The 13,946-nt window shown below is 40.5% G+C and overlaps 1 protein-coding gene across 1 annotated transcript in view; it reads left to right on the top strand.

Annotated features, from left to right (window-relative positions):
- LOC309669768 (ATP-binding cassette sub-family G member 8-like) overlaps positions 1-8,118 on the top strand; it is a gene marked incomplete at its 3' end in the record, with an annotated part of 51,961 nt that extends 43,843 nt beyond the window's left edge. Inside the window, exons 16-23 of the mRNA XM_082480539.1 lie at positions 1,370-1,639; positions 3,558-3,723; positions 3,824-3,916; positions 4,769-4,968; positions 5,094-5,170; positions 6,530-6,797; positions 7,341-7,468; positions 7,981-8,118. Coding sequence (XP_082336665.1) covers positions 1,370-1,639; positions 3,558-3,723; positions 3,824-3,916; positions 4,769-4,968; positions 5,094-5,170; positions 6,530-6,797; positions 7,341-7,468; positions 7,981-8,118 — 1,340 coding nt within the window. The remainder of the gene's footprint in view (positions 1-1,369; positions 1,640-3,557; positions 3,724-3,823; positions 3,917-4,768; positions 4,969-5,093; positions 5,171-6,529; positions 6,798-7,340; positions 7,469-7,980) is intronic.
- Positions 8,119-13,946: the final 5,828 nt, after the last annotated feature.

Below are 13,946 nucleotides of genomic sequence, written 5' to 3' on the forward strand. Positions count from 1 at the left end.
AGTGACAGAGCCAGGCAGAGGACCCCGGGAACCTTCAGCCACCGCTCTCTGAAACCACCATCACACAGGCTATTGAAAGTTGCCTGAAGTCACCCTCCCAACAGTGGTCTGGGTTGTGCATGTCAGTACAAGGTTTGCTTTTTATCTGACCACATGCCGCAAGTAACTTTGGAAGGCTGCTGGCCTATTATAACATCAGGATTGTTTTCCTTTCTTCCAACCCAGCAACATATGCAACGTTAACAGGGAAGGTGATTTTCTTGGCTGTATAGTCAGTCATTGTGGTCTTGTGCAACTTACTGATGTGGCTGGCTCATGCCGCAGGTGAACTAGAAATTTCCATAATTTTCAGCAGAAGCAAAACAAAGCTAAATCCACAGTTGATTTTGCAGGATTGAATGCCCTATCTGCCCTTATATATATCAAAAGCACTCCTAATCTTGGCTGAGCCTCTTGTTGAGCAAGATTTCCCATCAGTTCTTCCACTGGGAAATGGGTCTGAGAATTTTTTGCTTGCATAAAATTATATTTTTGTAATTTTGGGGAAAGCAGAAGCCTTTTTTTTTTTTGTAAAAAGTGATGCTCAGGAATAGACATGCTGGTATTGAAGTAAAAAAAAAAAATAGTTAGTTCTAGGAAAAATAAGTAAAGTTTTCTTTACATTTCAAACACGTGGTATACCCCTCAGCACTGAAACCATGTCTGTGTACAGACATTGCTTTGTGTTGATTGAGGCCATTAAGTTCTATAACAACACAAACACTGCCAAGTAATAAAACACTTTCAACCTTGTAACAATCAATTGCAAAGCAAACAAACAAAAAATCTGAACATATGCATATCTCTTCATATATATGTGCGAATAGGTGCAAAATAGAGCACAGGCTGGGAGGAGGAGCTATCTAAATGAATACTGTGCTTTAACACATGAATAAGGCAAGAGGTTTAAATATCAAACATTTAATTCAAAATATTTCAGTAGGCAAGATACAGAACTAGTACTATTGTATTAATTAATATTCACGTAGCTGATATTTGTACAGGCAGTGCAAAACTGCAGAGAAGAATGTAAATTTAATAAGGAACTTAAATCTGCATCCCAATGAAAAATAATAATAAAAAAATCTTGTTTCTAGTGGGAGCACGATAAGATTTGAAATAATTATTCTTGGTCATCATGTTCAGTAAGATAGGGGAAGAAATTGCCATTGTTGAATATTATGTGATGCTGGTATCAAATGTACTTTGGACTTAAAAAAAAAAATGGAATATATCAGTGAGATTTCATGAACTAGCACCATTTCACTTAGAACATATTTTCCAAATCAAACATGCTGCTTTCCACAGCTAAACTTACTGTCTTTGGCAGGAATACTCATACTTGATGAACCCACATCTGGACTGGACAGTTTTACTGCACATAACCTTGTGATAACATTATCCAGACTGGCCAGAGGAAACAGATTAGTTCTTCTTTCACTTCATCAGCCCCGGTCAGATATCTTCCAACTGTTTGATTTAGTTCTTCTGATGACTTCTGGAGTCACTGTCTATTCTGGAACAGCTAGAGACATGGTCCATTACTTCACAGAACTTGGCTATCCCTGCCCAAGGTACAGCAATCCTGCAGATTTCTATGGTTAGTATCAAGCAGTCATAAAAAAAGGTTACTGGAAATCATTTGCTTTCGTAAGTGTATCAGCTAACATTGATTTTTATTGATCATAACTGCCTTAGAAATGCCTTAAAACCGACTCAAATCAATACTGTTCAGGTTTTAATAAGATCTTTATTTGTCAGTACAGGAAATGTAACAAAAACAAGAGGTATGGACAAAATCAATTTTAAATAATCCTTCCAACCCTGCCAGGTGTAGCAGCTCCTCCATGTTTAGCACACTTTTCCCCATGTTTTAGCTGGTTGAAATTTTTACCCTCACCAAGACAGACATAGGTGAACTGATCAATTGTTTTCTGTAGCCAGTTCTCTGACTTCTGAGTCAAGAAATGTGGGAAACTAGTTTCCCAGGGTGAGGAATAATACACACCTAGAATAGTAAATGGGAAACAGGAGCGCTGCCCAACAGAGCACATTGGAAGGGAGAAAACCCAAACTCAGAACAGCAATCCTTTTATTCTTCTTCTCAAAGAAATTTAACTACGTGGTTCCAAATCCATTCCTCTTCTGGTTTTGCAACATGCAAAGGGAATCTGGCCCTGTTAATCTAATGGCAGTAGTCTCTTACCACAGAGGTTGGTTCAGTTCCAGCCCTTTGGTCTTTGCACTTCAGTTGGCTAGGAAACCTCGTACAGACACCGACCTCAGTGCTCTGGAGTAACCTCTTCAGCTGTGCCTATGTGGCAGGCGGTGTCGGCTCGTATCAGCTGTGCAGAGATAAACAGAAGTTAACCTCAATGTCAAGCCCTGCAAAAAGACCTTTGCCACCACCAGGGCTCAGAGCAATGCTTCTCAGCCAAGCGCAGCCTCCAGAGAGGCTTGCAGCAGCCCTGTATGAGAATGAAGAATATGAGGCAGTCCCAGGGAAACTTCTAGCTACAGCCTGTGGTTACAGAGACAAACCCCTACGACATGGAGGTGGGGAAGGGTGAGAAAGGGAGGCAGAAGATCATTTAGCAGTATGCACAGAGTCAGTACCCATAGGAAGAGAAGAGAAATATGGGCAGCAGGTAGGTGGAAATGGGACAGGATGGTAGAGGATGCCACAGCAAGAAGGAGCACACCTGACGGAAACGCACAAAGGCTGGCTGTGTGTCAGACAGAGAAACAGGAGACCATGGCAGAAGGGAAGAGGTAGGACAGGTTGCAACCCATTTCTGATGAACTCCTGCTGAAGAGTGGCTGAACAGAGATGATCAGCCCAACGTAAGGAGTTACGAAATGTGCAGCGATAGTTCTCCTAGAAAGCACCTGCAAAATGTCAGGCATTGTCACTCTACACTGAAGGTCAGCATTGAAAAATACTATTAAAAGTTTAGATTTAAAAAAAATAATTTTGTTAAATAAAAAAATAGTGCTAGGTCAACTATTGTTGCTGCTACTGTGTTGATTTGGATAATGTTCTTCTTGGGCTTTCTCAGTATCAGGTAAAGTTTATGGCACCTTTTTAAGATACGAAAAAAGATAACTATCATTTTGCAGATGGGGAAAAAACATGTGATTTAAGTCAAAGTCACATAACAGACTGTAAATGCCTACATGCCAGGAAGGAAATTCAAATGATTTATTCTTAGCACCCCTCTCAAGCCACTATTAAGTTTAGAAAAATCTGAAATAGTAGTTTACGATATTATAATAATCAATTATGAAATCTCTCAGTGATTCATTGAATGCCTAGGTAAGAAACATCTCCCAAGACAAAATAGACATTAAAATCTGATCTTTAATTACCTAAAGTAACTGAAAAAGTTGTAACCACTGTAGCTTAATGCATGCACGCAGGTGGTACTGTTTGTTCATGATGAAATCGCTGATTCTAAACACATCATAAATTTATCACACCTGTAGCACATGGACTCACATCAAATAATGTCTTGCAGTTGATTTGACTAGTATTGATAAACAGACAGCAGAAAAGGAGATGGAAAGCCGAAAAAGAGCAAATACTCTTGCCAAGTTGTTCGTAGAAAAAGTCAAAGATTTTGATGATTTCTTATGGAAAGTTACTGAAGACAACAATGTTGCAACCACATTCAGCAAGCAAAGGTAAAGAGAAGAGGGTTGTACAGCAAACCTGGAATAACAGCTACATCCTGTGTTAATTTCTTTTTTTTTTTTTTTTTTTTTCCTCTTTTCTTTTGGACAGGTCCCATTTAAATTCAGAAGAGGCTATCAACATGCCTCACCATTCAAGTGATCAGTTACCAGGAGTCTTAAAGCAGTTTACTATATTATTGAGGTAACATCTCCAGCTTAAACAGTTATGTATCATGCCCAGTTGTATTTTAAATCATAAGAAAGAAGGACAAAATGAGAATTTGCTGAAAGTGCGCTACTTGCACTAGGCCTGAGCAAGCCATAGAGCAGAGGTGTTTCTCTACTGGCTCACCCCAGCCCCTGAGCAGGACAGCAGCCAGATGTCAGGACGGCCACACATTTCCGCCCTAGGGCTCCTTCCAGACACAGTCCCCTCCAGCTCACATTGCTGGGAGCCCTCAGTTTTAAGAAGCAGCAAGACCCTCCGGACTCAGGAATGTGCATCCCAGTTTTGGGTACTGCTGTGCTGCTCTCCATGCTAAAGCGTGGTGACTCAACCCTCAGCAAGCCCAGGCAGCCTCATGGTAGGCTCAGGCATCCTCAGATTTGAAGCCAGGTGGCTTCACTGATTACAACCAGAATTGATGGATATTGTAATTGGGTCTCATGCTTGTGTACTCAAAAGAAACACGACCAGCTGGTTTAATACATGTAGAACATCACTACCAGTATCAGCTGTTGTTAGCGTACACACAGGTCCTTAAGAGAGAGACTCCTATAACTGAAGTAATTGCTTCTGTGTCTCCAAAATCAGATTGTCCCATTCCCATTGCCTTCCTTCAAGCTTTCAGACCTGAAATACTAGGCAGCTACAGTAGCTCAACAGGTTTGATTAGGTAAAATCCTTTACAGAAACAGACAGCCCAACTCCTGTCCTACTCAAAGTCAGCAAGTTCCACAAATTTATTGTAGCAGAGTGGTTGGGGCAATTTGCTTGAATATAACTGGCATTAGTAAGTACTATACCTTACGGTCAATGTTGCTGTTTTCCTAGTCGCCAAGTCTCCAATGACTTCAGAGATATTTCAACGTTATTAATCCATGGATTTGAGGCCCTTCTCATGTCATTGTTAATTGGATTTTTGTACTATGGCCATGAGAAAACCAGACTCTCTATTCGTGACACAACAGCACTGTTGTACATGATAGGTGCACTAATCCCATTCACAGTCATTTTGGATGTTATTGCCAAATGTAAGTGTCAGTTTTCTTGTAAATGTTATAAGCAATCAAAATCAGAAAATTCCTAAATCAATGAAAAATTATACTTATTAATGCAACCCCGGGATGAAACCAACCTGTTTGTTCCTACCCTGCAGGTCATTCGGAAAGAGCTATGCTTTATCATGACTTGGAAGATGGAATGTACTCTGTTAGCCCATACTTCTTTGCTAAGGTAATTGGGTTTGTTGCCAGGAAATACAAACAGCTGGCTTTAACATTAAAAAACACAAACCAACCAAAGCCTTGTTGTATAAATGATCACATTCATATCAGACTTTGTTCTTTTGTGTCTGCCAGCCAAGGCTAGCATTCTTACTTCCTTGGCATTAATGGATTAAAACTCACACTACCTTAGATCTGTTGCCATAAGTCATGGCCGAGATCCCACCCCAGAAAAGCCAAAGAAGAATCTTTCACTGGGTTGCTTGCCCAAAATTTGAGAAATCTCAAACTCAAATTTGAGGTAGACAGTTTTACATAGCTGAATATTTAATTTGCTGAAGCGTCTTTGAAAGTTTGATTGCATGTCTTGATCTGTACAACAAAATATTCATATTAAATGCTAAAGCAAAGGTAAAACAGAAATGACAAAATGCTAACTGTGACATTTCCAGTAGTTGCTTGTGCCTGTACCAGTCAGAAACAAACAACTGTACTAAGTGCATAAAGAGCCAGAGTTTCTGGAAATAAATTTAGAACTTTTAAAAAATTACATTCTTTTTCACAAGAGTTTAGAATAATCCCTTCTTTGTGATGTTGCCACTGTTAGATGAGTTCTGCCTGCCATAGCATCTGTAATTTAGGTTTCCATTTCTGCACAAGATTTTAAATGCTTATTAGTGGTTGCCAGAGAAAAATATTCTTTGCATTGTGTCACAAAGATTGCACATCATTATTCATAGAGAAAACGATGCAATTTGTTAAAACCTTAGTATTAAAGGATAGTAGGAACCCTCTTTGGAAGAAATAATCATAATACTCTCTATACGTACCTTTAGATATTTGAGAAAATCCTAAGCATGTTTTTGTTTTACAATAAGTTAAGTAGCTACTAACTGGACTGCCTTTGGGACAAAGTGGGGATGTGACCAATAGCCAAATTCATCTCAAATTTGATCTCAAACTGGGTTGAACCAAATTTGGACAAAATACACAGTTGCCATGAGTCAGTAGCAGCGTTACTGTTACCGAGCACACCAGTTCTCAGGGAGAGCGTCTTAAATTCTTAGAACCTGCCAAAACTGTAACAAAACAAGACATCTAATCTGTAACAAGAATCCTCTCAATTTAACAATTAGTTACAGGAATTGTCACAACTGGAGAAAAAATTAGTGAGGATTTCAATGTCTGTTATGGATTGTTTTTGCGTGTCACTGACAACACCTAACAGGGAGATTATTGCATTCTAAGGGAGTATTTCCTATAGTTTTCATAAACAGTCCACAAGTACATTAAGGTGCATCGCAGGTGGTTTTACAATTATCATTCAACTTATTCCCTCTTTTTTTTTTTTCTTTTCCTTCCTGAACAGATTTTGGGGGAACTCCCAGAACACTGCACTTTTGTTATAATTTATGGGGTTCCTATCTACTGGCTGGCAAACCTCATTCCTGAGCCGGAACATTTCCTGCTGAACTTCCTCTCGGTGTGGCTGGCTGTATATAGCGCCCGTGCGATGGCACTTTGGGTGGCAGCACTGCTGCCAACGTTACAGCTCTCAGCCTTCTTCGGCAACGTCCTTTTCACATCCTTCTACCTGAGTGGCGGTTTTGTGATAAGCTTGGAAAACCTCTGGACAGGTAAGACAAAGCTCCCATCATGCCTCCAAACTGAAACATCGATGGTTTTCATCAGCGACTGGTTGTTGTGAGGCTGAGCGAGCTGTGCAGGAAAACTCAGCTTTAATCCTACCTTTGCAATTATCTTCTTGGGTGGTGATGGTGGAGTCAGACCATTCACTTTACATCAGTTTCTCCATCTGAAAATGAGGTAACAATAAGTTTGGTCAAAGAGGACTAGTGAAAGGCTCGATTCTTACATCGTTGCTAAATTTTTCAAGCAAAAAGTATTATATCCAGTAGATGAAGACTGAGCTCCAATGAGAGTTGACAGTGGGAGTTTGATGGGTATGGATATTAGCTCTTTGCTAATTTTCCATCTCCACATAATAACATAAAATATACCTGCCATTTTGCCCAATAATAAACTGTTACATATTTACAGCCTCTCGTCAAGCCATTAGACAATCCTGCTGTATTTGGCAGCAACACAGCAGTTTTTGAGGTCTCAAGTAAGTTTTCTGTATGTATATAAATTTATTTCTTTCTGCCATTTTTTTCCAGTTCCTTTTTGGGTTTCTAAAATCTCTTTTCTCAGATGGAATTTTCAAGGCATGATGCAAATTCAGTTCACTGACCTCACATATGAAATGACTGTTGGAAATACTACCTTTCAAATACCAGGGAAACTTGTAAGTCGCTAATAAAAATTCTTACAAACATTTGATAACTAATTAGGATGCTATTTATATGCCTATCATATTTAAGTAATGTTGTAGGCCTCAAATTTGGCAAACACTAAATCAATGTGTGAAGTCGCATTACACTTGGTATATTTTAAATTTGTCCCTAAAGATACCCCTACAGCAGTCACTCCTTTTATGCTTTTTAGTGGAAAAGGAAAAAAAAAAAAAAAAAAAAATAAAAAAAAGAGAAGAATAAAGGGCAACTATTTTCTACACAAGCCCCAACTATGTGCTTGCTGAAATTGTTCAGAAGCTGAACTCTGTTGCTCTGCAGTACCGCAGCCCCCAGATACAGCGTAGCTGTAACCAGCTGCCAAACCACTCTGAAAGTCACATCCAGCTGGAAAGCAAGGGGAAAGGCAGCAGGGGCCAGGGAAGCTCATGTGTAGAACACACTTCACAGATCCAGCATGAAAATTTTGTGTCCGTTCCTAATTTTGTGTTATCCGTGGTTCCAGATCACTCAGGCTTTGGACCTGGACTCCCATCCTCTCTACGTGAGCTATCTCGTCCTCGCTGGTATCATTTGCAGCTTCCTGCTTCTGTACTACTTATCTCTGAGGTTCATCAAGCAGAAATCAAACCAAGACTGGTAACAGCAAAGCATGCAGAGGGGGCAGCAGGTTACAGCGTCCCTTGCAAGAAAACAGGAGAAAGCCCACGAGCTTTTTTTTGGTCACCTCGGCGGCAGGTACCTGCTGGTAGCGCCGGGTGAGGCTGCCCGGCTGGCCACAGGATGGCAGCAGAACTCCAGGAGTCGGAAGGCAGGCGGTGCTCCCCCACAGAGCCTGTAACAAACTGGGGCTTCAGCCTGGGGCTGGGTTTTTCCTTATGTTTTTGATTGTTTGGTTTGGGGTTTTTTTTCGCTTGTTTGTTTGACATTGGGGGTTTACAGGTGACAAGATGCTTATGAGTTCCCCGCACCTTGAAATACTCTGAGATATGGGCCACTGATTTAAAAGGATGCATCCCACTTCGTAATAGCTGATGTTTTAGTCCATAACGTTTGAACATATGGTGATCATGTACTTAATTCAGAGACCTCCAAGAGAAGCAGGATGAGCACACAGAAAACACTATTTTCTGTAGCACATATAACATTTGGGCACTCAGAAGAGCAGTGCAGAGGAAAGCAACACAGAAGATTTTACTGATGCATCAGGAGAATGTGCAAAGATGGAAAACACAACTGTTAACGATTCTGCGTTGTTTCTACTTGCATATGTGTTTTAAGGCTTTGCCTTTGTGTTCCAGTGAGATGCTGTTGATGCCCAAAATGGGTATTTTCTTTCTGTACAGATTTCTTGTAACAGATAATTTTATCACACCTTCTTGGATTTATTTCTACGGTATAAATACATACCAATTGATTGTTATTAATCACGTCCTTCTCCACAGCAATGCAAATCACAGCAATTTGACAAGTTTGGTGCCTAATACCAACTTGCCCCTCCAGTAATTAAAAATCTAATGGTGCAATCTATGAAAGGCTTGTCATTGTGCACCCAGTTATGCTTAGCAAACAAATACTCAGAAAATGAGCAACAGTAAATAAATGCTTGTAATTCACACACAGTCATGGTAGATGCACGTGCAAATTAAGTGTACAGTTGTTGCGAGCATGTTATAATATTAGCTTGCTTGATTTTAAATGTTTGGATGCATATCTCTTTGCTTATATACAGAGACCCAAAGCACATCATCTACTCTACTTTCATTTACATGTTACACACAGTGGAAAACTCCTAGTGTAATTGACTATAAGGCCCTGGATGCTGTTATGTAAATCCCTTTTTTTTTTTTTTTTCCTTTTTTTTTTTTTTCAAGAAATAAGAATGGAAGAACATCAATATTTTATTATTCTTTTTGGCAATTAGGGCTGCCACATTAGTTTCCACAGGCTCCACGTGGTAATAAATTCTGAGGAAGCCCCTCGTTTAAAGATGTTAAGCAGGTCTGATAAAATAACAGCTTCAGCCCCAGGCAGCAGTAGGAATCCAAAACACTCCGAGGTTTTTCTAAGGTGAATTCTACCATTTCTTTCTGGTTCTGCTGTATTTGATTTTGAAAAAAAAACCCACTTGATCTGATCCTAGTGCCATTTTGAAATTATCAGATTTTCATTGCCTTTTAATGGCAAAGCCAATTCTTTCAGTCCAATTCAGCATCATTAAATTGTCAGAATAGCAGCTTCCTGTTTGATTCTTAATTATTCCTTTTTATTATATTTAAGACACTTAATTTTTTTAAAGTGGTTTACTCTTCTTTGTAATGATCTGTTGTGATTAGAATCTCTTTTATATTACACTGAAGTTTTAAGGGTATATATTGGTACTTCTAGTCTAAACCTCTATTTTCAAGGTATTTAGAGGATTAAATTCTAGGCTGACTCTCTGTTGTGAATTCACTTTGATGTTCAATAGAAAAAAGGAGAGACACAATGGGAGAAATTAAAGACGTAAGGGACAGCTCTGAATTTTAGGGGCACATTGTCATGCACAGAAATCTTCAGGCATCCAGATAAGAACATACCATAGCCTTAACTTTGAATTTCCTTCCTTTTGTGAAATTAGTCAGGCTGCTGACATTACTTAAACAGCCTTTTTCAATTTAAAATTCCACCCTCTTAACATTATGCAGCAGGACCAAACGGTGTGAGTGTTTCAGAGGTGGTGTTATGACAAGGGTAGATGTATACATAATGGGGACTTGAGCGGTGAGCCGAGGAACAGCCATCGCATGGAGTGTAGGAAGAGCTATCATAGGATGCGGCCAGGCCTGTGTTTACACAGAAAAAGCTCATATTCTATATACTACAATTACATTAGCACGCTGCCTATGATCATATCTTGTTTCCTTGATGCCTAGAGATGGGGAATATAGGCTGTGATTATTGTTACAGGCTTTAGCAATAAGAAGATAGGAGCCTTGAAATACCAGCAATTAGCGTTCATGCCTAACAATAGCACGCCGTGGGGCTGTGTACAGAGAAGAGCACAGGGAAGAGTGGGTGGATGACACACAACCTGCCCCACTCGCACTACCAGGAGCTGAAAAATAGTACGGGTTTAGGGGGAATGATGCACCTCTCAGCCCGTGAAGATGACGCTGTGCGCTTCGGCCTCTACGATCGTGTCCTGCTTCACGTTAGTTGTGCGTGGGAAGCGTTTCACACGTCCACAGCGGAGCTGCTGCTGCTGCAAAAAAAAGAGTGGTTAGCAAGGGACCAGAAATCTTCCCGGGAGTTCTAACCAAGGCTAAGTATCATAATTTAATTTCAGCACAGCTTTCCTTTCCAAGTTTCAGAGTAGCCGTTCCTTTTCCTTAGACTCCCCAGTGGCAGCAGCAGCCCGGCGTGCCCGCCTGCCTGCGCTCCCTGTATTGGTGTAACCAGCGTTACAGCAGTCCGCAACAACCGCAACACAAAGAGTAAAGACCACCAGCCAGTCACTGCGTGAAACTCATCGTGCTGCCCCTTCCACAGGCGACAGCGTTTACATCGTTACAGACTTCAGCACCGTGGCAAGGCAGACGTGCCACTCGAGCAGAGCATTGCCCGCCAGTCCCACAATGCCGCCGTCAGGAGGATTCACCCGCTACCGTCTTTGCTCTCCGGTATCCTCCCTGGGCAGGTTCGGAAAAGATGTCCTCGGCTGTCAGTCACGGTCCCTGCTACTGCAGGCAACCGCGGCAGCGTAAAGCTGGTTTTGAAACGGCACCACGTGTAGCGGGTTGCAGAGCTCACGAGCCGATTTGCCCGACTGCTGTCTGAACTGCCTGGCGCACGACCTATCTGCGACAGGCTACGGGGTTTCAGTCCGCATGCACGTCAAATTTGGGAATGGGAACACCAAATCCAAGCAACAACGATATTTGTAAGGAAAATTCACCAAATAGAGAATTAAAAAAAAACCAAAACAAAACAAAACTAAAAATCTGTGTTGGTTACATGGATGCTATAAAAACAAAGCAGTGTGTGAACAACAGCACCGTGTGTTGTTACAACGCCTCCGTTCACTGGAGGTGTCTTACCTGTAAAGCAACAGATAAGAAAAATTTGTCTTTATTACTTAGAGTATGTAAGTCGAGGAGAGGTGAGAAGTTCTTCCCCAACCTCCGCTCCAAGTTTATGCAGCCTCTCCACTTGGTAAGAGGGACAAACTTTTTTAGCACTAGAAAATGGATTATAGAAACACTGCTTTGCATATTGGCTGGTGGGTAGTGGCAGTCCTCCAAAATACTTTTAACTCGTCATTTGGAAAGGATTAGCTTTCACTCTGGCTAAGCTAAATTAATAAGTAGCTGTTGGAAGTTTCATCCCATATTTGTTCATTGCAAAATGCATTCAGAAATGCTAAATCGGTAGCAAGTATCAATAGCCATCCCTTTTTATTAAAAAAAAAGGACAAAATTTCTTTTTAAAAATAATTAAAAAAAAACCCAGACAATACACTACACAAGGAAAATCTATGGGTAAGAAATTGCAGGTGTTGGTATGTCCACTCGTACGAGGAATAACAAACCTTTCAGGTTTTAGCCACATTGATTAATTTTAATGGCAGTAGACAAGAAACAGTGCACATGGAGCTCTGTGACATGCTGCTTCTTTTTTTCATACTCTGAGAGCCAAGACAAGCCCTTCATATGTTAGCAGCTATTAATTAAGGCAACAATGTTTAAGCAGTGGGTTGAGGTAATTTTAAAACCGCTTAACCCTTTTAAGAACTGACGAGCTTTAAAAAGCATCTATATATTTGCGTGTGTTCATATTAATATGTATATGTAGAGGTATCTGCATGAATAGATTACATACGCATGTAGATACACACACAACAGTGACGCCTATGATAGCTCTTTTTTTTTTTTTTTTCCGGGAAATATTTAAAAAGCAATCAGAGCCATAATTTATAAAGTGCTGTTGCCAATTTATATAATTAATAATAAAAGTGTTTGTTGATGTTTATTTTGTCATTAAATCAAACTTATGGTTATTCTGAATTGCAAATTTCATTGGCATTATTTTGCTTTCATGGTTACGATTTGATACTTTTAATGCTTCCAGTGCTAAGGAAATGCAACTTAAAAGACCCCCTCAATCTTTGCATCACGGCTCCAGAACCAGCATCTCCCATCAACAACACATTTAGATCTTCTGCTTCTTTTCAAGCATCTAATCAGATGCTGATAAGATTCCCGGCATATCTCAGTACTGTGTTCTGCCTCACCTTAATTTTTCATGTTTAGCAAGTGGTTTTAGAGGCATAAAACTACTCACCATATGGCGAATAAACAAACAACGCCACTTGCCTCAAAAATAATTTGTGTTTTGTACACAAGCAAATTAGCCCACAAGATAGTCGCCTACTAATTCAGTACTGAATTTTCAAGCAAATGCACAGCAATTGGAAATCTATGAATATTCACAAATAGTCAGAAACAAAACCTGCAGAGCCTTGTGATGATATATAACTGCACTAGTTAATATCATCATTCTTCAAGACAGTACCTTTGCTCACTTTCATTTACTGAGGGCTGAGGGAGGAGTTTAGAAAACAACAGGAACTTTTTTTTTTAAAATGAAAGAGACTTCATGTTTCACTGAGAAAGTCAAAAGAAAAATAAAAAGCGTATCCCCTCTGCTACGCCAGTCCAGTCACCACCAGCAGCTCCTCCCTGACGCAAGTAAACATCTTCCTTCTCATGATGCAAGTCATGATGCTCAGAATAGTGCCCCAAAAGAACCGAGTATTACCTTAATGACTGCTTTTCAACAACAAACACCCAAACCTTCCACTACTCTTATTGAAAAACAGCTAATCACCTTGACGCAGTGCCTCATCTCATTGTAGAAAGGCACAAAACCAAAAAATGCAGTTCCAAGCCAGGCAACAACAAAATGTGGTGCACAGACTGAAAACTTTGAAAAACGGGACATGGGCTGCCCTAATTAGCTGCCTCCAGCTGCAGGATGTGACCTTGCGCAGGGCAGTCCTTGGATTTCCAGGTGGGTGAGTTGGAGGTCAGACTTGGGGCAGCCATCACCCCAAGAGACTCTGACCTCTGCTGAGAGAGGCAGAGCGCCAACAACTCTTTTTTTTTTTTTTGGCTCTTTTGGCATCCCCTTAATTCAATCACTTAATAAACTTCTTGGCTTGTAATTCCTAGCAATACAGGCAGGAGCTGCCACCCTCACCGAGCTGCAGGGGCATTTCAGGCCAGTGAGAACAGTCACCCTCCCACTGCTCCACCAGTAATTCTGCGTACAGGGGCTCTGGCCATTCCCCATCGCATGCTGTACCTGCTTCCCTGCCTTCCCCCGCTACCCACAGCTGCTATAGCAATCACTTAAGAAAAAAAAAAAAACAAAAAACCAAAAAAAACATTTTGGCCAAGTATTATTTTTACCTAGAAAAATGCGCTGTCT

The sequence above is a fragment of the Vanellus vanellus genome, assembly GCF_965231255.1.
Source record: "Vanellus vanellus genome assembly, chromosome: 3".
Classification (NCBI taxonomy): domain Eukaryota; kingdom Metazoa; phylum Chordata; class Aves; order Charadriiformes; family Charadriidae; genus Vanellus; species Vanellus vanellus.